At 44.2% G+C, this 25175-nt stretch overlaps 2 protein-coding genes across 2 annotated transcripts in view; both read right to left on the bottom strand.

Annotated features, from left to right (window-relative positions):
* Positions 1-25175, bottom strand: part of CTNNA3 (catenin alpha 3) — a 955294-nt gene that overhangs the window by 422191 nt on the left and 507928 nt on the right. Inside the window, exons 7-8 of the mRNA XM_056849344.1 lie at positions 14023-14103; positions 5761-5913 (exon numbers count right to left, since the gene is read on the bottom strand). Of these exons, the coding sequence (XP_056705322.1) occupies positions 5761-5913; positions 14023-14103 (234 nt within the window). The remainder of the gene's footprint in view (positions 1-5760; positions 5914-14022; positions 14104-25175) is intronic.
* LOC130477407 (40S ribosomal protein S29-like) lies at positions 3324-3493 on the bottom strand. Its single transcript, XM_056849347.1, has one exon. It carries the CDS (start codon positions 3491-3493, stop codon positions 3332-3334), a length of 162 nt encoding a protein of 53 aa, XP_056705325.1. The 3' UTR covers positions 3324-3331.

Here is a 25175-nt window from a genome sequence, read left to right as displayed (position 1 = left end):
ATAAAGTTTTGGAAGATGCCCGGGGCCGTGCTGACCCCGAACTGCAGGCGAGTCACCCGGAAGGCACCCCGGTGGGTGATGATCGTCTGCGCCTCGGCTGATTCAGAGTCCACAGGCAGCTGCTGGTACGCCTGGGCCAGGTTCAGCTTTGCGAAAACTCGCCCCCCCGGCGAGGGAAGCCAGGAGTTGACTGATGACCGGAACAGGGTATGCATGGCTCTGTAGCACTTTGTTCACGGTGCATTTGTAGCCTGCACAGATGCGGATGTCCCCATTGGCCTTCAACGGCGTCACTATCGGGGTCTCCCACTTGGCATTGGGCACCGGCACCAGGACGCCCTGGGCGACGAGACGGTCGAGCTCTGCGTCGATCCAGTCCTTGAGTGTGAAGGGGACCCGGCATGGCTTGAGGCGGATGGGGGTGGTGTCGGGTTGACGCACAGGCGAACAGGCAGCCCCTTGTAGCAGCCAAGCGGGCCCTTCCAGACGTCCTCGAACTCGGACAAGACGGAGTCGAGGGCGGACTGGGAGATGTGGTGAATACCCCCAATGTGGAGCGCAAGGGCCTGGAACCACTCAAGGCCCAGGAGGCTGGCACGGGGCCTGTCAACCACGATGAGGCGGAGACAGCTGGAGTGGTGCTTGAACTGGACGTTCATGTAGGCGACACCACCAGCCAGCCCTTCTACGTGGAGCGGCAGACCTTCACGATGTGGCCGACCCGGCTGCAAGCCCGGCAGGTGGCATCACTAAAACAGCAGGAACGGTGGTCGTGCAGGTTGCTGCAGCTGGCACACGGGTGAGCCACGTGGCCCTGTGACCAGTGCGGTCTGGCGGACATCTTGTGTGTCTCGTCCACCGAGTCAGAGTCACTGGCGTCCCCAAAATGGACGGGGGTTTCTGCACAAGGCGGTGCGGTGGCGCCACGGTCTGGGGGCCGGTTGCCCCTGGCGGCGGAGTCGGCCGACGTGGCCTCCTCGGCGGCGGAGGTCAGGGTCGCATCCTTTCTGCCGAGGATGCAGCGGTGCACCTTCTTGTTCTAGAGGCCGAAGACAAACCTGTTGAGAAGGGCGTCGTTAAGGTTCTGGAACTCGCAGAAACGGTCCAGCTGCCGTAGGGCGGCGAGGTAGTCTGCAGCGGATTCACCCAGCTCCTGGTCCCAGAGGTGGAACGGCATCGGCTGAGGCAAGAAATGGTTCCCCAGCGTGGCCAGAATGTCCTTTAAAGACGCCTCGAGCACCTTGGTGGGGGCCATCAAGGACTGTGCGAGCTGGAAGGTCCGTGGCCCACACATGCTCAGGAAGATCGAGCGCTGCTTGCCGGCGTCGTCAATGTCGTTGGCGTCCATGAAGCAGGCAACGCGATCCGCGTAGCTCTCCCACTCGCTGGGGTTGGCGGAGTCGAATGCTTCCAGTGATCCGCAGGTGGCCATTGCAGCGAAGTGTTGCATCTCAGTGTGTCGAGGGATTTCAGCAAGGCGAGCCGGACTGCCTTCCGGGCACTGCAAGGTCACAGAGAATCAAAGGTGATTTCAGCGAGAGTGATTTCAGTAGCAAGCCGGACTGCCTATCAGCCTTCGTCGCCAATGTTAAGTCCGCGTGGGGAGGACACACGAGGTCGAGACGGAGTTCCAACAACAATGCTTTATTGTAGTACAAGACAGAACTGAGAACTGTGAAAACCGGCCCCGCTTATATTCCCCCTGGCCGCGTGCGGCCACTCCCCCCCTGATCTGTAATGGGGGGAACAACCCCCAGGTCGCCAATAGAGCGACCTGGCTTAGGGCCAATAGGGCACACTGGCTCGGGCCAATCGCGTGAGCAGGGCTTAGGAGCCTTCGCCTGGAACTCAAGCTCCTAGGCTTCCCCCTGCTTACTATCCTAACTATATACATACATAACAACAACCATATGTCAATTCCTGCTGAATGACTTTATGGCAGGTTACAGTGAAGGTAGCAGAGTTTTTGGTGGAAGTGGTTAAGGTTAAGATTCAATCTTAAATATTAATTTATTGTAATTTTTCTATGAAACACCTGTTATTTCTGATCCCATGACCATAACTATTTATGCCAATAAAGGTTATATGACTATGACTATGACTATGTGTGAACAGACTGCTGGACTAGATGGGCCTTGGTCTGATCCAGCATGACTTTTCTTATGTTCTTAAGCATATGGCTATCCTTGCTTTCATCTGTGAATTGCATAGCAGGACTGTAGGCATGGCCCTTTTATACTCCTCGTAATGGACCACCCAAGCTCAGACAAGTTTCAAAAAACTATTTCAGCAGCACCCAATAATCTGACCCCATTAAGGGTTCTTTGGGAGAAGTACCTTGTGATTGAAGCACCTGTGCAGTAACGGTGTGAGAAAAAACGCAGATGTCAGTGGCTTGCACTCAAGGGTATCATTGTTCAGTATAAAGGAGACACTTGCGGGGAGGGGGGAGAGTGTTTCATTTAGCCTGATTCCCTATCATGAGAGCATGCAATGAATTGCATAGGCATACTGCTCAGCAGCCTCTTTAGCCATCTGCTTACAACTTTTCCATCATCTGCTCCTGAGCCAAACCCAATTATTTTGTTTGTGAAACAAATTGTTTAGCTAAGAGTCGCTCTCTAGTAATCATGGAGGGAATTTTTTTTCCCAATTCTGCCAGCACATTTTCAAATTCTCCTGCCTCTTTTTAAAAAGAACAACAGCAAAAATCTATGTTTAATGAAAGATTTTTCACTTCACTTGTTAGACAGGCACGTCCACTGCCGTAAACATTCCATTCAGCTATTCTGTTCTAGGCTTTGTTCAGTGACAGAAACATGTTAAGTTCAGAGTTAAGACTTAAAGGTCAGAAAAACTTAATTGCTCCAAAGCAAGAAACAGAGAAACCGAAACAATCCCTGTGCTTTATGACCCACATCAGCTCTGTGCTGTTGTACATGAGATAGCTAGAAGATCTCTATAGGCAGTTGCATAAACCAGTCTGTGCACTATAGTCAGATTCAACTCTTGTTAAGGTGTAGGAAATCTACAGTGAACATACACCCGAGTCCCCTGTTGCTTTAGGCAAGCGAGCCCTGGGAGCATCACAACGTAGAACTCAACACACTCTGGCACACAGTTAAAGAGAAGCATTCTTTTCATTTCTGCCCATTCCTTACTACACTTTTTTTTGCTCACAACCTCTTTATTTCATGTACACAATAGTGGGGCAGCAAGGGGGATATGGGGATGGCCAGGCCAGCCAAGCCCCCTTCCCTAACCTCCCCACCACCATGCTGGCCGGTCTTTGGCAGCTGCTTCCCGTCTGTGCTGGGCGTCCATCGGTGGGTCAGTCGAGCTTGACAAAGCCAATGTCCTTGGCGTACTGGCGGAAGCACATGTTGAGGACGTACTTGCGGATGAGGCCATGGTGGTTGGAGCAGACGCGGCAGGACCGCAACCCCTGCCCGAACTTCCTGGGGTGGCTCCAGTAGAACTGCTGGTGGCCCATGCTGGTGGAGGCAGGGAAAAGCCATTCCTTACTACACTATCTGCATTCATTTTTGTTCAACGGGCTTATTTCCCCCACATTTCCAGGTTTCATATGGCAGTCAAGCTGTCTATAGCCATGTTGGTGCAAAAGTAAAATCCCAAAAGCCCAGAACGCAATCCATTAAATACCTTTACCTGCTTGATGGTATGCCAATGAAGGTATTAAAATTTGAAATACCTTTATTAGAGCCGAACTAATGAGACACAACGGTGTGCGAGCTTTTGAGTTTACCCGATCCCTTCATCCAGCCAGATGTTCATATGGTGGTGGTTTGAGGAAGCCTCATATATGTGATTAACAACAACAAAAAGCATGAAAATGCACTTCCATGAAGTTCTGATACAGCAAGTGAAGGACACCATCCTCCACCCATACCACTGCAGTTTTCATGCACCACACCAGTGACAGAAATGGTCTGCTCAACAGTGATCATGGGCAGCTTCCATCCATTTCATTGGAGCTCTAAACTAAGCACTGGGGGAGGGGGAAACTGCCAAGGCTAACATTTCAGGGTCACTGCATCAGCTGTCTGCATCCACAGATGATCTTGTGACACCGCAGCAGTCAGCTGCAGCCCTAACTAGTTACAAAAATTTTTCAGAAAGCTTAGACCACTTTCACAGTGGACACGCGCACTCATTTGCACCACACATGAATATTACTAATGCAGTATAAGACGCTTGGCATCTGTGAAGCTGATGGTGGCGTAAGATAGAGGTGGACTGCAGCCAGCAAGAAGATGTGCTCAAGCTACTAAAAGCAGCAAGAATACCTGACCCATGAGCTTCTATAGAGGTTCAGTTGATCAGCTTGGGCCTATTATCATTACGATATTTTTCTGGCAGGAGTGGTATGTCTCACCCCTGCTGTCCCACAAATCCCTCCTTTAGCCAAGAGCAAGTGGAGAGAGAGGATTTTTCTCCCTCTCCCAAAATACTTGAACTCAAAGGCATCCAGTGAAGTTGATGGGCAATGTATTCAAGATGGGTAAAAGGAAATACTTATTTACTCAACAAGTGATTTGCTACCAGAGGATAGAACCATTGTCACAGGCATAGACGGCTTTAAAGGAGGGTTAGGGAGGATAGGTCTATCAGTGGCTACTAGCTATGGTGACTAAAGGAAACTTTCACATTCAGAGGCCTTAAGCCTCTGAAAAACAGTGTCAGGAGACAACATGAAAGGAAGTCCTCGACCTCTATGCCCTGTTGTTGGCCCTCCAGAGTAAGTGGTAGGCAACTGTGTGATGCTGGACTAGATAGTCAGCTGGTCTGATCCCACAGGGCTCTTCTTACACTCATATATTCTTAATTGAATAATGGCACACTGGCTGAATTCCTGCCTGACATTCCTCAGGTGATCAGTTTGCAATCCACCGCAGGTTTTGATCCTAAGAAGACAATTCTCATGCAGGTTATTATGCAATAAGCTCATGTCCTGCCAGCAAACTTGACATATACAGCGGCACACAAGAGGAGGTTATGAAAAGAATATGCTTGCATGATAAATAACTAACAATTTAAAAGAATCTAGAACTGCTCGATATGCCTGTACCATGATTCCCACTAATTTGCACAAATATTATTGTAGAAACCCTTTGACATCTACAGAATTAGATTTAAATATATTTAAACAGATGATGAGGATCATCATCATCATGATGATCATCAAAAACGTGTTGTTGGGAACAATGGGTTGAATCCAAAGAATTGTGAGTGGAGTGAATTCAAGGAACAGTTCTTTCCTGCCTCCCCCTGATTTCTGCTGCCCCCACTCCACCCAAAATGCTGCTCATGTGGCCTGGAATACCTTTAGAGAAAGCTCATAATCCAGATTTCCCCCTGCTCTTCCTCAGGGTAGTGTATGGAATTTTCCCGTTCCCATTTCAAACTCATAACAATCCTGTGAGTTAGGTTAGACTGACAGAAAGTGATTGACCCACAAGTGGCACAACAGTAGAAGGGAGATGTTTTATCCCAGGTCTCCCAGATTCTTGTCCAGCGCACTAACCACTACACCACACTGTGATGCAGCATGGGACAGAACTGCAGTTCAAGGGGAAAATACATAAAACCACTGAATTTGGATCCAACTCATTACCATTAATGGAGTCTTTAATCTGCTGTACACAAGTATGTAACAAAAATGCAAAGAAAAAGAGAGTCTAAGTGAGAAAGTCACTTCTCATTCTGAACTCGGTTTCTCAGCATTACTGTCAAACGCACCTCAATAAGCCTGCATGTGTGTTCTTTAAATATAGCCGCATATTCCTTTATTTCCTTTTCTCTTCCATTTTTAGCCGCTTCAGTGAGCACTAGAAGTGGGACAGTTGTATCCAAGAATGAGTCTGAGATATGATCAATGATAGCTTTGCGAAGCTGGAAAAAAGAGAGCACCGCCAATCAATTCATATGTTACACCTAAATCTGGAAAATGTTAAAAATCCTATGCCATATTTGAGATCTAAAACCCACTTATATTTAATCATTTTAGGCCCACTATGTTCTCCTATTCTCTATATACATGATCTCCTAGCTCACACATTATGTTTCTCCATCAGAACATGTGCTCAAGTATGGCTGTGACTGCTTATGTGATTAATATATAACACAAATCACCTTTGAGACCCAAAGGCAAAATTCAAACACAACTCCACTACATAAATAATTTCATACTTTTATTCTTTGCCAGTGAAAATCAACTTAAATAAGCATAGCACTTGGAGAAGATATCACTTGCTTCCACTAGTCTCCAAGAGATAAAGGTATGTTCAGAAAGCCACTGAAAATGCTTGTCTATGTGCTTCTAGAGCCAGTGTGAAGTAGTACTTAAGAGCAGTGGCCTCTAATCTGGAGAACCAGGTTCAATTCCCCACTCCTCCACATGAACCCTGCTGGGTGACCTTGGGCCAGTCACAGGCTGTTACCGCACTAGGTATTCCCAGCGATGTATCAAGAGTTTGGAAATGTTATAAAAAACATCGCTTTAAAAGGGTTTTTGGATGCCACGGCTAAAAAATGGTTGGAAGACGTCTTCACAGCTAAAGGGGCCAAACGAAGTGCGAACAGTATTTTTTATAACAGTTTCAAACTCTTAATACATCGGTGGGAATACATAGAAAGTGCGAACAGTATTTTGTATAACCTTTTCAAACTCTTAATACATCGCTGGGAATACCTAGTGTGGTAACAGCCACACTTCTCTCAGAACTCTCTCAGCCCATGTGGAGGCAGGCAATGGCAAACCACCTTTGAACATCTCTTGTCTTGAAAACCCTATGAAGCTGCCATAAGTCAGCTGTAACTTTATGGCATTTTCCATCACATGTGCTCCTATCAGACACACACAGAACAGGATGCAGCTGCCAGAGAAGGGCCATTTCTAGATGGAATACAGATAAAGTGTAATGATGACAATAAAAGAGTTAATAGTAATGAAATGTTACGGGACATTGTTATTCTCATATGATATTGCTACACCCATGAATATGATTCCATTTCAGGGGCTGTTTAAGAACATTGAGCTTGCATTATTACATTTCATATGAGTTAAGTACAGAGTACAGACTTAAAACTTAGGGCAAGCACATTTCTATTCCATTTCCTAACTGTTAATGCTCCCCAGTGCAGTAAAGTGATGCTCAAAATCTGACAACAAAGGCTGTTATCATATATGGAACAAGAAAAGCCTGATGTTCAAGCTGGATTCAAAAAAGGGAGAGATCATATAGTACATTTACGTTGGTTACTGGAGCGTGTGAGAGAATTTCAGAAGAAAATCAGCTTGTATTTCATAGATTACATGCTAGGAAAAGTGGAAGGCAGCAGGAAAAGAGGAAGACCCTCACTTTGCAAGACCTGAGCAAGGCTGTTAATGATAGGATATTTTGAAGGACAATGATTCATAGGGTCACCATGAATAGGAAGCAACTTGACAGCACTTAATACACACACACATTGCTGTTGGTTTTCATGCAGTGGCGTATGTGCCCCACTGGCTAAGTGTCTCTACACTTAACTCTTCTATCCCTTCACAAGAAGCTTTGAAAAAAACTTTTAAAGGATCAAAAAATCCCAAGAAGGGCCTTTTCTGTACCCAGATGTATCGATGGATGTTGCATTTCAGAAAGGACATATTTATTAAAATGTTTTCCCTCAAAGATAATTTACATCATGTATTTCAAAAGAAGTAGCATAGACTAAGCTGTGAGCTGGAAAACCCATGGCTCATGTCTCGCCTTGGTCATAAACTCACTCCTGGCCTTAAACAGAACACATCTGCCACAGGGATAAAAAATAAACTTACCAAGATGTAAAAAAAAAATCAAGATAATGCATTTGAAAGATCAGACATTCAGAAGCACTGGTTGTTGTTATTGCTGCTGCTGCCCAACTACTCAAATATTTTTTACCTTATTGGAAAACTCAACAAGACATTTGATTGCCTAAACCATAGACCTCTGCATAATTAAATTAGTGAGATCACCAGTTATGCCAATTGGTAACAGATGAATACACCAAGGAATACAAGTCTGGCATCCAGTTTTCTCCATCTGCATTAATTGATCTTGAACGTCTTGTTTAAATTATTAAATAAGAGTAACACTACGCTATAAATTATCTGCAATTAGATTTCATCTAAGCTAATAACAGGTAGTTAGACAATTACTCAGTGGACTTGGTTCCATATCTGAGAAAATTAGTCCATTGTAATCATAGGCTCTGAGAAGTACACAAAACAAAACATTACTAGGGATTGCTTCTGAAAATATAATTGCCACATCAGGGCTAATTGACACTCTGCAGAGTAAATCAATTTACACAATGAATCATCATATAGATTAGCCCCCATGGCTTGAGCTATCTCTACGCCACCCTACTGGTAAGTCATATGGTGGAAACTGACAAATATTATGGCAAGTTGGAGCACACACAACATGACTCACAATTTGGAGAAGTCTGGGCTCACAAAAAAATAAGAACGTATTTTGCAGTGGACAATTTAACTAAACTGATCATTCTAATTACAGCCTGGCTGCTTCTCATTATACTGTCACAACACAGAGGCTGCCTGTAATACAACAATGAACTTTAAAAAATATTTTAAAAAGAAAAGATATTAATTGCTTTGATCCCAAAGGATATTCTGGAAGTTCCTGGATTCTTGGAGATTGCAGTATCTAGTCTTCTGTTAGGATATTAGTGAGGGTTTTTTCTGATAGCCAGGTGGGTGGGAAAGAATTACAGTCATAAAGAGTATTGTTCATTGTTGTGATACAACTTGAAGACTCGGCTATGATGATTGCGGATTTACAGAGCATTCCCAAGGAGAGTTACTCCAGTCTAAGCCCATTGAAATGAATTGGCTTAGACTGGAGTAACTCTCCTTAGGAATACACCATTAGTCCTCCATACTGATGAGGAACTAGTAAAATTTATCTGCCCTGATGGGCACAACAGGTTTACAGCTCTCTATGCGGGAGACTTCCACTGATGCCAACATTAGTCCTCTCATGGGACTGGTTGGGGCTAACAGAATTGCCAGAGTCAAGCTATGTATGGCAACTAATGTGGTTACACTGCCAGGTCCAATTATAGTGGACCAAATGCAGGATTATTAAAGGGAAATGGAATAGACATAGTGAATGGTACATGTGTGTTCCACCATTCTTTTAGAATATCATCTCCTGAAATTAGAAGGAGAAAATTTGACAGTACTAAAAATCTCTGGACCTGTGTTAAAAGGAAGTACTTGATAAAAAAGAAATCTGAACGTATTTAGGATTCAGCAAGCATCGATGTGTATAACAAGTGAGCAAGACTCCTGGAAAGAGTAGATATTAATATCTTGCTATCCACAACGTTCTAATGATAAAAGGAATATCACTTGCAGCACGTACCGCAAAACTACCAATAGCAAGGAGGCACATGTTATACCTGGGAATTTTAGCGTTCAAACCCCTTCTGAAAAAATAACACACTGCACAGTCACCAGGGAAGAAGTATTTTATGTTTTGCTCAGGGATTGCATAGAAGGCAAGTGCTAAGGAAAGAAGGAATACTGGCAAGATGTTTGCACAGTGGGAGGCATTAGAAAACATGTTCCTTTGTTAACCTACCTCTGCAGGTCAGTTATGGAGGAAGACAATGTTCCAGTACAAATAAACATAGTTGCACTGTGGACTCTTTTGGACCTTTGAAGTGTTGTTATTTCACACATTATTCTACATGTATTACTTTGTAAAAGCTTAGCTTCTCCTAGACATGAGCCCACACTAGTATCACTAAAATTTGGATGGGTTTGTTCATTCAACATTATAAAAACACATATATGAACTGTGATATGAATTTCTGAGGCCAAGTAATCTCCATCCTCAAATCCCTATATAGTTTTTTCATCTCCTATATCCATCATGAATAGCTACCCTCACTTTTAAAACACTCTGGCTTGGATTCTTTGAACAAGTTCCAGGTGAACTAGATAGCCTCTGCCTCTGGACCATGTTTCCTCTTGTGCTAACACTTCTGTCTGTACAAGACTCACTGAAAACTGTTGATCCTGTTTAAATGGAAGTGTTAGCACAAGAGGTAGCATACTCCATGGCAGAGGCTATCTAGCAGGCACAGGGCTCATTCATGGGATCCAAGCCTTTGTGTTCCAAGGGACTGTGACCCGGTGGCGTCACAGCTGTAGCGGGGCCATGGCTCAGTGGTAGTGCATCTGCTGAGCATACAGATGGTCCTAGTATCAATCCTGCATCTCCGGCCGGTTGGCTAAACAGCAAGTGACCTGGGTCAGGCACTGGGTCAGAATTTTACCTTGGTTTGTAGATGGTGGTCTCCTTTGGCTAGATCTACTAGATTCTATTCTAACTAGATTTTATTCTAACAGCTTATGTCATAATTGTTGATTTTCTAAATAAGACCTGATTTTATATTAAATGTGTGGAAAATGAATGTGCCTGAAGATGTCATCTGTTAATTTAGAACTTATTCAAATTTAATACTTTGGAGCCTGGTAGGAAAGCTACATATGCATCTATCTCTCTCACAAACATATTTTAGCAAAACAAAGGACTAAAGAAAGTTCATGAAGGATACAAACATCAATGATCATTCACAGTATTCATTCTATCCAAATATTGGGCTGCAGAAATGTGAATTAATAGAAAGAAATGGGAGTGGCCCATTATGATATTTTGGATCTGTACAATTGCTCTTCTCTATCTGGAGGGAGACAGAAGAGTTGACACCAATTCAGTACTGTTTACAGATTGTTTATATTTCAGGAACTTTGTTTATAGTAAGTTTTAAAAAATTTCATTATCTACAAAGTTGGTCCACATTTACTATGAAGCCAAAATTCTGTCTCTGAAAACACTTCAATGAACTTTGATTTTGAAAACAGGGAAATGACATCTTCAGGATGTAAAAAGGAAAAGCATAGGATTACCAGCTCCAGGTTGGAAAATCCCTGGAGATTTAGGGATGATGGCTGCGGACAGTGGGGTTTAGGGAGGGGAGTATAATGCCATAAAGTCCACCACCCTCCAAAGCAGCCATTTTCTCTAGAGGAACTGATCTCTGTAGTCTGGAGATCAGTTGTAATTCCAGATCTTCAGACCCAACCTGGAGGTTGGCAAATCTAGAAAAGCAGAATAACTTTTCAGGAAAGCAATAAATAAGGATATATATAATTAGGGATGTGCATTCAGGCAAAACCGAGCCAAAAATATTCCCAAAAATACTATATCAGACATTTTTCAGGTTACTGTAAATATGGTCCTGAAAAATATTTGGGTTTACCCAGGAAGACAGGGAGCCAGCGTTCGCAGGCTCCCGGGACTGTTTTTTCTCCTTCCACTTGCCGTTGTTCTTTCTTTTTATTTGTTTCTGTATCTCCTGAGGTTTCTATCAGCTTCTGACTATTTCAAGTCTGTTTATCAGTTTCAATTTTTTTCTTTGCCAGAGTTGCTTTGTGTCCTCCTTGTCCTCCCGCTTGGATTTGTTCTGCTGTGATTCTCCAGTCTGACGTGACTTCTGTTGGGCTGGGCTTGAACTGCCACAGTGGCACTGAGTTCTGCTGGGCATCTGTACACTGTTATTAACTCTGTTGTGCTTGCACTGCAAGAGTGGCCCTGGGTTCTGCAGGGCATCTGTACATTGTTATTTAAGGGACAAGCACCAGCAGCTCCCCTACTGTACTTTTTAAAGGTGCCTGTCCATTAAGGTGCCTGTAGCTTTATAAACAACACCCCCCCCCCCAGTCACCTGGAAAGTTTCCCCATAGAGAATAATGGACATGAAAAAGGTAGTAACCTGAAAAAACCCCAAAATCCAAATACCATACCAGTAACTGATATTCACAAATATTGGGAATACCAATATTATTAGGGTCCAATATACCAAAATCCGAAAGATACCGATATTTTTTGCACATTCCTAGTTATGATGTTGGCCCTTTCCTCTATGAAAACTAGGGGTGTGCATTCGGTAAACCCGAACCAGGAAAAAAACCAGAAAAATACCTTTTTGTTATTTTCCAGGAAGTCTTTTACTTCCCGAATAATGCCAAAATTTTTCGGGAGTATTCAGGGCCGTGTTGGCCCCACTGCCATTCTTTCCCCTCCCTCCCCTCTTTTCTATGTTACTTACCAGCTGGCTGAGTCAAATTCCCGCTGCCTGCAAAGTCTGTGGACTTCAGAGACTGCAGGCACAGGGATCTGTGTTCAGAGGCCCCCGCCTCCTCTGAAGCCCCTCTGAAGCTTTCAGTAATCAGATCCACGCTGCCTGCCAGCTCTGGCCTCAATGTGGATGTCGGAGCCTGGAAGCAGCAAGGATTTGAACCCACCAGTGGCACAGAACTGAACGCTGGGCTCCGATGCGCCCAGAATTCAACTCTGCGCCAAGTATTTTTTAGGTTGGGGTTAGTAAAGCGGAGATTTTTTGAAAAGCCAAATTTGGAAAAGCCAAATTACTTTTTTGAAAATGTCTGGGTTTATTAAACCTGACCCTGACAAATGCCGGGAAAAGTGCACAGCCCTACTGAAAACATAAGTTGCTATGTCAGAAGGGTCTACCATGTACATTAGGCATTATAGACCCATCTTCCAGTTCCATATATATGTAAATGACTGGCTATCCATAATTTGCCATTAAATTGTGCAGTCCTATGCTGGGCAGGCAATGGTCTGACCTATTAACAGTGCAGGCCTAAACAGAGTTACACTCTTCTAAGCCCATCGATTTCAGTTGACTTAGAAGACTGTAGCTCTGCACAGAATTGCATTTGAAGACTTTTTGCCATGTTATGCAATTACCATAATCAACACCTTTGTGTAGTCATGGACTTCTGGTGATTCTGCTGTGTACAGTTCTGGTCACCCCACCTAAAAAGGGATATTGCAGAGCTTGAGAAGGTGCAGAAAAGAGCAACCAAAATGATCAGGGGGTTAGAGCAACTGCCCTATGAGGAGCAGTTAAAATGCTTAGGGCTGTTTAGCTTGGAAAGAAAGCAGTTAAGGGGAGACATGATAGAGGTCTATAAAATTATGCATGGTATGGAGAGTGGACAGGGAGAAGCTTTTCTCCCTATCTCATAATACTTGAATGCGGGGTCATCTGCTGAAGTTGGAGGGTGAGAAATTCAAAACAGACAAAAGGTAGTATTTCCTCACACAACACATAGTTGAATTATGGAACTCCCTGCCCTAGGATGTGGTGATGGCTGCCAACTTGGAAGGCTTTAAGAGGGGAGTGGACATGTTCATGGAGGATAGGGTATTCATGGTTACTAGTCAAAATGATTACTAGTCATGATGCATACGTATTCTCTCCAGGATCAGAGGAGCATGCAGCGTATATTAGGTGCTGTGGAACACAGGCAGGATACTGCTGCAGTTGTCTTGTTTGTGGTCTTCCTAGTGGCACCTGGTTGGCCACTGTGTGAACAGACTGCTGGAATTGACGGGCCTTGGTCTGATCCAGCATGGCTTTTCTTATGTTCTTATGTTCCTGTGTGTGTGTGTGTGTTAAGTGCCGTCAAGTCGCTTCCGACTCATGGCGACCCTAAGAATGAAAGTCCTCCAAAATGTCCTAACTTTGACAGCCTTGCTCAGATCTTGCAAATTGAAGGCTGTGGCTTCCTTTATTGAGTCAATCCATCTCTTGTTGGGTCTTCCTCTTTTCCTGCTGCCCTCAACTTTTCCTAGCATGACTGTCTTTTCCAGTGACTCTTGTCGTCTCATGATGTGACCAAAATATGATAGCCTCAGTTTAGTCATTTTACCTTCTAGGGTCAGTTCAGGCTTGATTTGATCTATAACCCACTGGTTTGTTTTTTTGGCAGTCCACGGAATTTTATATTCCTATGCTGTCCTAAAACCCCTCTTCATATTTGTTGCATGCCAGAGTTGTCTTAAAAATAAATATTTTCCCCTCCACAGTTTCTTACATAAATCTCCACATTTAGCCCCATGGGGAGATTACCTGCCGACGGAGGTCTCTTGTTTTCTTGCACATATTGTCTATCGCAATATTCAACGCATTACTTTTTTCTTTTTTGTCAGCCTGGGGAAAAATATGCAGAAAAGAGATATTTTAACTACACAAAGGAATACAGACATTGCTTTAAATTGCTTACCAAAACCAACAAAAGAGTGTGATTGCACCTTACAGACCAACAATGTATTTTTGTCCTATAGTTCCACTTTAGCAAATCATATCTTTTTGAAGACAACAGAGGTATGAGTGTACTGTGTTGGACAGGGATGGTTCATTCAACCAGACCTCATAAACTAGCATGCTATTAGCTTCTAGCTTTAAGAATGTCTTAGTGTGGACACAAATTAACAAACTGCACATAGATGAACCATATATGAGAGGACAACCGCCCAACCCCTCATTCACTTTCCTGCTGGCTTAGGGGCTCCTTTAGAAATTAAAATAGTACATAATTCCTTACCATTATGACAAATAAAGCAACAGTCCTTACCACTCAGTGTTTAAAATAACCAAGGGATACACTTTAGTGCTATGCAATTAACGGTAATGCAACTGAGGCAAACCATGGAAAATGCTGGGTGAGTTTTAAATGACCGCTAAAGAGCCCTGTGGCGCAGAGTGGTAAGCTGCAGTACTGCAGTCCAAGCTCTGCTTGCGACCTGAGTTCGATCCCGACGGAAGTTGGGTTCAGGTAGCTGGCTCAAGGTTGACTCAGCCTTCCATCCTTCTGAGGTCAGTAAAATGAGTACCCAGCTTGCTGGGGGTAAAGGGAAGATGACTGGGGAAGGCACTGGCAAACCACCCCGTAAATGAAGTCTGCCTAGTAAATGTCAGGATGTGACGTCACCCCATGGTTCAGGAATGACTCGGTGCTTGCACAGGGGACCTTTACCTTTTTAAAGGGCTTTAACAGCTAGCCCCATAGGCCTGTAGCTCTGTGAGAAGGACTTTTAACCAGAATGAGTTATTCTCTATCCTTCAAAAGCAAAGTGGTGAAATATTTCATATTTTCTCTATAATATGTAACTGTATCTTGGATCTGGCTGAAAATTACTGCGTGCAGAAGGGTTTTTGTCAGTGATGAGTGACTTAGAATCATAGAGTTGGAAGGGGCCATACAGGTTATCTAGTCCAACCCCCTGCTCAATGCAGGATCAGCCTACAGCATCCTTGCCAAGTGTTTATCCAGCCTATGCTTAAAGCTGCCAGTGAAGGGGAGCTCACCACCTCCCTAGGTAGCAGATTCCACTGTCGAACAACTCTTACTGTTAAAAAATATATATCCTAATACCAGCCGGTACCTTTCCGCCCGCAATTTAAGCCCATTATTGTGAGTCCTATCCTCTGGTGCCAACAGGAACAGCTCCCTGCCCTCCTCTAAGTGACAGCCCTTCAAATACTTAAAGAAAGCAATCACAAAAACAGCTCCCTCAACCTCCTCTTCTCCAGACTGAATGTCCCCAACTCCCTCAGCCTTTCTCTCTGCCTCCCCCATCCCGCTGCAGCCCAAAATGCTACGTGGCTGCTGGGGGCCTAGGCCCCCCAGGAGCAACATGTGGGGGAGTCAGAGGTCTGCTGTGGGAGGAGGAAATGGGTAAAAATCACTCCCTCTTGCACACAGAGAAATGATCAGCAGAATCCAATGCATTATTGGAATGTAACTTATTTAGGTCTAATGTTTACAGGCCCTCTAGGTGGTATACAACACATAAAAGAACAAGGTTTATTTACTAATTTACTTCATTTATTATCTGGCTTAGAGCATTACAATGTATATCAACCTACGGTAAGCTACTTCCTAAGATTGTTGTGAGGTTTCACTATCCATTCATGGAGGAAGGGCAGGACAGAAATGCCATGAGTTGAAAAAAGTGACCCAATCAAATAGGGAAAATGAAAAATGAAAAAAGACTGTCTGTGACCAGCCGCTATTTATTGCTATATATATTTACATACACACACACATACTGAAAGTAATCTGGGTCCAGAAATAACTTCAGATTCACCAGTGGCTTAAAGCAATAATTCACTCACTCTGCTTCCCAAAGGAAGTTCTACACAGGCCTGCTTAAGACATTTCCCAGTATCTGTGGCAGCCTCACTGTCTGACAGTTTGCAATTTTCATAGAACCTGGATGATCAAAGTTCCTGCTACAGTTATATTGACTTGAAGGTTTTTTTAAAAAAAAATTCTTGAAATATTGAAAAGGATCTTCAGGACATTTCATCCCTCTCCTCAGCAATTCTACTATCAATGCCTGGGTTAAGTAACCAGTTTAATAATGAATGTCATGCTACGTTTAGTAAAACTGGAAAGAACATATGTTTGATTTACCACATACTCTTCTACGAGAGGAATATGTATACGTGCATGAGGGCACCGGAACGCAAATGCATTCCTGCCACCTTTTCAACTGCTCATTCAATTATTTATACCCCGAGTTTCGGTGCAGCTACTTTGGAGGCAATTTCCAATATTTTAAAAAGTCAGATGAAAGAAAGAAAGAAAGAAAGAAAGAAAGAAAGAAAGAAAGAAAGAAAGAAAGAAAGAAAGAAAGAAAGAAAGAAAGAAAGAAAGAAAGAAAGAAAGAAAGAAAGAAAGAAAGAAAGAAAGAAAATATATGGGAGAACAAACATGGTGCCTAAAACTTAAGATCTTCATCAGGCAAATTTCAGCAGAGAGGGAACTCAATAGTTAGGGCGCCATAGCAGGAAGATAACCCCACTATATCTGGTACTCAACCAACCATTATTTCAGGTGGGAAATACACAGAGCACAGCATCTGAAGATGATCTTTATTTATGGGAGGGGGGCTTTAAATGCCTTGTCAACAGCCCACTTAGGGCTTTATAGGCAATAACTGCCACCTTTAATTGTGCCCAAAAGCAAATTAGTAGACAGAATAGATCTAGCAATGTGTATTCCTGATGACTCGCATCAGCAAGCAGTTTTGCCACTCTTTTTTGCACCAGATGAAGCTTTTGAATATTCTTCCACATCATCCTCACATATGGTGCATGCAACAGTCTGCCTTGAATGTGGTCAGAGCATGGGTAACTGCGAACAGATACTGCTGCTCAACAAAGGTCTACAGCTGGTGAATCAACCAACCCTTGGTTTTGCGTAAGACTGCACTGTAAAGGTGCAACATACCACAGCAAAGACCTGTGTCTCCATCCTTAAAAAAAGATGAAAGTACCCAAAAGCTGCAAAGACCGCCCCCACCCCACATTCAACGAAGTGAGGGGAGGGGTGCATTTGGCTGCGGTAGCGCGAAAAGAGAGCCAGTCCTCTTGCACATTCAGCAGCTTTCAGGTCTTATGTCAGGCCTTTGGTTTCGGTGGCACAGCTGCAAGGAGTGGGGTCAGGGCAGGGATCCTCTGCAGCGGCACACTGACGTTTTGTCTTTACAGGCTGCCAGCGCAGGAGGAGGCGGATTCTCATCTGGGGCCACAGCATTATCTTTTGGGCTAGTCGCAGGGCAGCCACAGGGGGTTTCGGCATGCAGCTGGGTTTAAGCGAAACGATGCTGATTGCATGGCTGGGCAGAAGGGGCATGCGGCGGGAACAGTTATTGCCAACCCTCCACGACCACCTGAAGGCGTCTTACCCACCTCAAGTAATCGCCATCCACTTGGGCGAGAATGACATGGGAAAGCAGCCTGGAAAGTCTATTGTTTTGCAAGCCCTGGCGGATTTTGAGCACCTGAGGGCCCTGGTGCCCGGCGTATGGTTGGTTTGGTCAGACATGCTCCAGAGACGGGTCTGGAAGGGCGCATTGGCCCCAGGGCACTTGGAAAGGGCTCGGGCAAAGGTGAATGGTGAAATACGGCATGCGGTAGTCTCGGGAGATGGCTTGCATATTGCACATCTGGAAATCAAGAATTGCTTTCCACACCTATACAACCTGATGGTGTCCACCTTTCAGATGCAGGCTATGACATCTTCTTGGGGGATCTGCAGCGGGGCCTCCTGGCAGCCTAGAGGGCAAGTGGGGGCTGGGGGCGGACAAAGCATTAGGCTGATCCGCCCCCCGTGGCGGGAGCAGTGCGGGGAAAAAGGTGGCTTCATGGTTCATGTAACAACTCCGGTGAGCACCCTGAGGCATCACTGGGAAGATGAAGGAGTAACCCTCAAACCAGGACTGGGGCCTCGGTGCCTGGCAGGGACCTGGGACAGGAACTCCTTGAGGGGTACCGCTATCCTTTACCTATAGACCTCGCGGCTAGGGTGGATTGGACGCGGCACACCTCCCTCGAGCACTAAAAAGGCTTGGCAAGGAAGAGCAGGAGCCGTACCACATGTGACGGCTCGGAGCTCAGAGCCAGGGTGGGTCTCGCCCTTAGAACAGGGATGCAAAAGAAGAGGAGGCCTGACTCTTCAGCATCCCCGCAGTGGCCCGCACTGCAGTCAGTTATTGAGGATGTTTTGGTTTTGTGCGCTGCAGATCCCTCTTGAACAATTAAATAAAGTTGGCCCTTTTATTATCCCAGCTCTGGTGTCAGCTCTCATTATTTACGCATCCGCAGACAAACTGCTCTTTCAGGGGATGTGCAACTTATCATGCCAAGCTGAGCCCTAACCCATGACTGGCCATACTGTCAACCAAGAGAACTTCATTCTTATCTGGTCCTAGCTTCTGCTTATTCACCCTCATCAATTCCATTACTTCTTCCAGACAACTTTATCAGGACATTGACTATCTCACTTGATTTACTTTACACCATGATCTGCTATAGAGCAATGATTTAGACTGACAAGAACCTACCCATGGGCCCTATTGGCACAGTTAAGCAGAGGGCATCTGCAAAATCAGGTTATTCTGACTGCATGCTAAGTCAGACAGCCCAAAGTTCAGACCCTGCCTAATCAACTGAACAATTTACCTGTTAGAAACCTAATAATCTTTAAAATTTGGGCAAAATGGTGCTCACCAATGTTAGCACATTTATTTAAACTATTTATATTCTACTTTTCCAAATAAATTCCACAGGGCAGCTCACAATAAAGGGCGAAAACCCATGGTTGCTTTAGACTCCTTTATTCCCTGTTTCAGCCAGGATTTAGCCAGGATCGAATGCACGTTTGGCGAAACACATATGTTGGATCCTGGCTGAATCCTGGCTGAAACAGGGAATAAAGGAGGCTAAAGCGTTTTCGCCCAATGATAAAACCATCATAAAACCAAGCATGAACAATATTTATAAAATTACAACATTAATAATGATAACAGACAATAACAAAATCATCAGGAAAGTCAACATAAAATCAGTCAGAGAAAGTGCAGGAGAATAAAATGGTTTATACTTCACACCTTAAAAAGAACCACAGAGGTGCCACTAGCACCTCCTTGAGGAAGATATTTCAAAGTTAGGGTGCCCAAACTCAGCAGTTACTGTTAGCAATAGTGTTGCCAACACCGGTTAGGGAAATTCCTGGAGATTTGGGGGCAGAGCTCAGGAAGGGTGGAGTGAGGAGGAAAGGGAGCTCAGCAGGGATGCGATATCATAGAGTTCACCCTCTGAAGCCACCATTTTCTCCAGTGGGAACTGAACTCTTTAGTCCAGAGATCAGTTGTAATTCCAGAACTCCAGATCCCACCTGGAGAATAGCAGCCTTAATTGGTGGGTACCCTCATAATCTCTGAAGGCACAGACAATATAGCAGGACTTCAGAGTCTGATCAGGTACCCCTGGAAGCTGGAGAAGGCAGTCCTTTCATCCTAGTCAAGATGGAATATCATACCCTTCTTTGCCTGGAAGCTCTCAGAAAGAAAGCATTTGTTGCCCAGCTTTTGCTAAGCAATAGTTGAGATGGATTCCCCTGAGAATTGAGATGCAGCTTCCATTATTTTGATCCTTAACCTTAAGACTGGCCTGGTTCTGGAAAGAAAAAAAACAGGGAGCAAAGAGTAACTCTGTTTTATAACAGAACATTTTGCTGATGTCATCCCAAGGTGGTTACTTTTTCCTCCTCATTGAGTAACTCCACCTTGGGATGACATCAGCATGATGTCCTGTGAGAATGGGTGTTACAGATACTGGACTGTCCTCCTGCACTTGATACAGAAGAGACCCTTTTAGAGTCTGAAAGCCTATAGTTAACTGAACTTCATTTTTGCGGAAGCAAGCTATATCCATCCCTTGAGCCACGCTGTGCATTTACAGTGATTTTCCTAATAAAAGGATGTGCTTTGTGTTCTTTAGTCAAAAGAAGCCTATCTTAATTAAATATTAGCAAAGATCTGTGTTATTTTGGTGCAACAAATAGTCCTAGGGATTTCAGAGCTCATGTCATAACAAACAACTATAGGTGCTTACAGGATTCTTTGACATAATGCTGCTCAATATTTTGCCTGTATTCTAATGTTTACAATCTGTTAATGGATTGCCAGCCTTAATTTTTGTTTAATCAAAGTGTCCAGATCCAATATAAATCAAGGTTTTCATATGCAGTCAAATGTCTATGTCATCAGCTGAATTAAAAGAGCTTGTGAGAACTGAACTGAATTCTGCCTGAGGAAAAGGATATCAATTCTGCCTAGAACTCTCATTTTAAAAAAACAGGACTCAGAATTTCCTAGGAAATGTAAGAGCGCCTTTTCAAAGCAAAAGCAGTGTTGAATTTTGCCTCACTATCAGGGCACATTACACGCATGTCCACATGTGGCTGCCTCTGAGAAATACTCATTCCATGCTGAGTTGTAGCACAGGGTAAGATAGGCTATGAGGCTGGCACTAACATATGCTGTGTTTCGGGTGGATAGCCCTTTGTCATCCTATAATAACCAAAGTTAATTACTTTACAATTTGGTGGCATGTTAAAAATCTCTCCTTGCTTAGCTCAGTGCACCCCAGTGGCACTGAATATTGTCCAGCAATACCTTGAATGCTGACAGATCCACAATGACTTTGTCTATATGAACTTCTGAATTGGTTTCCAGGAATTTTCTCCCATCAGGTTGACCAGCGCTGAGTATGTGTGCATCCTACCTTGCACTCTACCTGGAAGACATTTTGGGGCCCTGCTACCCTTTTGATTTCAAAGTTAAACCACAAACCTCCCAGTCTTAAATATATACATAAGATAGTAGTTTCCATTACAGAGACGTTTTGTTCTTCATCTCCTTTGAGTCTGCAAAGGTGAGATGGCAGAGTGCTTCCTTTAAATGATTAGACCAATAATGCCTTATTTTTTCCTCATCTTTCTTATATATAAGGAGGAAGGCGGTAGATGACCAGTTAATTAAGATAACGTTGATGAAGGAAGTACCCCAGAGAGTTCACTGGTTGGGGGCAACTGATAGAAGACAGAATTCCCTGTCCCTCTGAAACCACACAGATGAGTCCAGAAGTATCATTTCATTGGGCTGGGTCCAGATTTAAAAACGTAACTTCCTACAGCAAGACATGAGGAAATTTAAATCTGCAAGAAACTGTATAAGTGCCCCCTACCCACTCAGTCGCCTTGCTCCAAGAACGGTCATACTCAACCTATAGTTTCTGGGTGACACCAGCTGCATTGATGCCTGCCTTTAATGCCAGTCTATCGACCCATTCAAAAACACAACAGGTGCTAGTAAGAGCAACAGGCAAAGGATAATAGAGTTTGTGTCCTGTGCTAGTTTGTGCAACTGCCTAGGACATATCACTGTGTTCACATCCGACAAACCCTCCATGCTTTTATGAACAATGCCCACGGTGCCAACGCTTCATCTCTGCTACTCCAAGGTGATTGTCCGAATGAATCCTCAGTGCAGCTATTTCTACATGAATACTTTCTTCCCCTCTGGTTGCTATTCTTGATAAGCAGCTAAACCCCTGGTTCATGTCCCTGTGATAGAGAAAACAATAAAAAGAACCACTCTAACAAATATTATCTGCTCTATGTTCAGACTGCCTGATAAAGCTCCACATGAGCAGGCTGTAACCTCCTTGTCTTCAGAAATATTATTGCTAGCAGCAATATTTCCAGCGGGTAAGGAAGATGAGGCTTTCTTCATTGTTCCCTGTGGTTTCCCTTTGGGATGCTTTCCCCCTGTTAATTCTTCAAGGGTCTCAAACAAACAAATCCTGCATTTCTCCCAAGATTAGCTTTTCAATTACAAAACCTCCCTTCTCATCTATGAGCCCCATCTGCTTCTGCCAATTGTATGATGACGGAATGGGGAAGGGATGCACCATTCTCTTAGCCTTCCCCCCCCCCCAGCTATCATTTACCTGCCCCCCACTCACTCAAAGCCTAATGCAATTGTTCAGCCTCCTACTGTCCTCCCACTGGAGGAAAGAGGAAATCTCTTCCAAACCTACTTTTTAAATACAGAAGCGAAAGCAAATAAATGGGATGCAATTCTTGTTCATTGTTTACATCCATTCCAGGAACCAATTTACCTTGAAATAATGACTCGGTCTCCTGAGAGGCTGCCACGCCGAGGACGATATTATTCACAGCACACAATTCAGTGAAACAGCGTTTTACACTGTCAAGGGTGTTCTCTCAGGTTTCTATGCAATGCCCAATAGTGTCTTGTGTTAAAAGTGAACAACAAGACTAAGTTGGGATTTGTTTGTTTAAGTCAAGCATTCTAGAGATGTCTAGTGGTAGGATGTACTAGTGTTGGTGGTCTCCAAATGGTGGCTGGAGATCTCCCAGAGTTACAATGGGTCTCCAGTTTACAGAGATCAGTTCCCTTGGAGAAAATGGCTTCTTTGGAAGGTGGGATCTATAGCATTATACCTGTTGAGGTCCCTCCCCCCTGAAATCCTGTCCTTCCTAGGCTCTGCACCCAAATCTCCAGGTATTTCCCCACCCAGAGCTGGCAAACCTAGTCTGTACTCCTGAACTGGCCTGAATTTTATTTACATCAACCAAAAGATAACAAGTGCAAGAAGTTGTGGGTGTATGTCACTCTCCCCTCCCTCACTATTTCCTCTTTCCTTTCCCTGAAAGCCCCCCATAGCTTCTCCCCTTTTCTGCTTCCTTCTCTCCTTCCTACCCACCAGCCGCATTACCTCCCAGTCTTCATTTTTCCCTCCTCCTCTACCCTTTGCAGCCTCTCCCTAGGAAATGTCTGGCCTGCCAGCCCACACCAGTTGTGAAGTGGGGAACCCACAACAGCAGCTTGAGTGCTTACAGCACAGCTTGCAATGGTGGCTTTCTTATACCAGCAACAATGCTCTGAAAAAAAGCTTATTTTTAGAAACCATCGAACACGCACTGATATGCTGAAGCCATCAAACACAGACTGATATGTTGCCCATTCTACCATGAAGTTAGATCAAAGCTTATTTCCCCCTTGCTTTGTAAATTCAGTGAGGAGTCAGTTGCGCTTTTGGCAAAGAAGCTCCTATTAGGAGAAGACCCTGAGCTTACACCCCAAACTGCCAAGTTCTGTGCTGTTGCTATTAAAATACGCAGAACTTTATTAGAGAATGATCATTAAAATATTTTACAATTGTTAAATTTTAAGATGATAATTTTAATCAGGGGTTATTGTCGAAGGCTTTCACAGTCAGAGTTCATCGGTTCTTGTAGGTTATCCGGGCTGTGTGACCGTGGTCTTGGTATTTTCTTTCCTGATGTTTCGCCAGCAGCTGTGGCTGGCATCTTCAGAGCAGTAACACTGTGTTACTCCTCTGAAGATGCCGGCCACAGCTGCTGGCGAAACGTCAGGAAAGAAAATACCAAGACCACGGTCACACAGCCCGGATAACCTACAAGAACCGTTAATCAGGGGTTGTTTTTATTGATCTTACACCTTTATGTGTACGGGCAGTCTGTGATTCTGCACTGCTAAACTATTGAGCCTGGACATTTTGATGTGTTGGCATGTGATTGGTCAGTTGACCGTATTAATAAATTTGAAAAATTTGAACTTATTTTTAGTACATTTTATCCCGCCCTTCCTCCAAGGAGTTCATGGCCACAGACATCAGTCTCCCCTCATCCATTTTACCCTTGAAATAGATTTGCCAACCTCCAGATAGGGCCTGGAGATCATTACAAGTGATCTCCAGACCAAAAAGATCATTTCTCCTGGAGAAAATGGCTGCTTCCTTAGATGGACTCTATGGCATTATACCCTGCTGAGGTCCCTCCTCTCCCCAAACCCTGCCCTTATCAGGCTCTGCCCCCAAAATCTCCAGGTATTTCTCAACCCGGAGTTGGCAACCATACCTCACAACAACCCTCTAGGAAGGCTGAGAGCGAGCAGCTGGACCAAGGTCACCCAGTAAGCTTCATGGAAAAGCAGGGGTTTGCAACTGAGTGTCTGAGGTCCCAGTCCAATACTCTAACCACTTTACCACTTGTCTCCAGCCATTGTGCGATTCACTACTGAAGGTCCTTCAAAGACTTTGCAAATGGAAAACTGGCCTCTGGCAACAGAAGGAGAAAATGTATAGCTTAAAAAAATCTTACTATACCCATAGGAGACAAATGTCAAAAGCAAGCTCTGTGAATGCAGCTGTTCTAGAAGCAATCCTCTGTCTTCATGGCAGAAATAACTTGAATCAAATATATTCTACCAATATCCATTTACCATTCACCAAAATGTTTAGTTGGGGAAAAACTCAAAATTGCAATATTATTTATTGCTTTGATGGTGTATTGTATAAATAGTTTTAAGATCCTGGGCTGGAGTCCATTGAAAAGGTCCTCATCCATGGGGATGGTTTTGCTGATTTCCCCTCTCCTGTGGTAGTCCTCCAACTACCATCTCACCCTGTTCCCAGGGTCCTGTTCATCCCCCAGAAGCACCATTTTGGCCTGCAGTGGGAGGGAGGAGGTATGGAAGGCCTTCCATGAACAGAAGCTTTATACTGCATCCAATGCTACATGTGGTAGCAAAGTAGAGGAGGAAAAGGGCAGAGAAGGAAACTATTTTTAACAGTACTGTGTATGTGTAAAGTGCCATCAAGTTGTGGCTGACTTATGGAGACCCCATAGTATTTTAAAGGCAAGACATTCAGAGGTGGTTTGCATTGCCTGCCTTTGCAGAGTGACCCTGGACTTCTTTGGCATTCTCCCATCCAAGTACTAAACAGGACTGACCGTGCTTAGCTTCTAAGATCTAACAAGATCGAGCTAGCCTGGGACATCCAGGTCAGGGCTTAACAATGCACCTTCTAATACGGAC

The sequence above is a fragment of the Euleptes europaea genome, chromosome 5, assembly GCF_029931775.1.
Source record: "Euleptes europaea isolate rEulEur1 chromosome 5, rEulEur1.hap1, whole genome shotgun sequence".
NCBI lineage: Eukaryota > Metazoa > Chordata > Lepidosauria > Squamata > Sphaerodactylidae > Euleptes > Euleptes europaea.
Note: the sequence above shows the minus strand (reverse complement) of the source record. Positions and strands in the feature narration are given on the sequence as shown.

What these genes read in the sequence shown, in the direction of transcription:
- LOC130477407 (XM_056849347.1), bottom strand. Translation starts at nt 3,493, where the DNA reads ATGGGCCACCAGCAGTTCTACTGGAGCCACCCCAGGAAGTTCGGGCAG.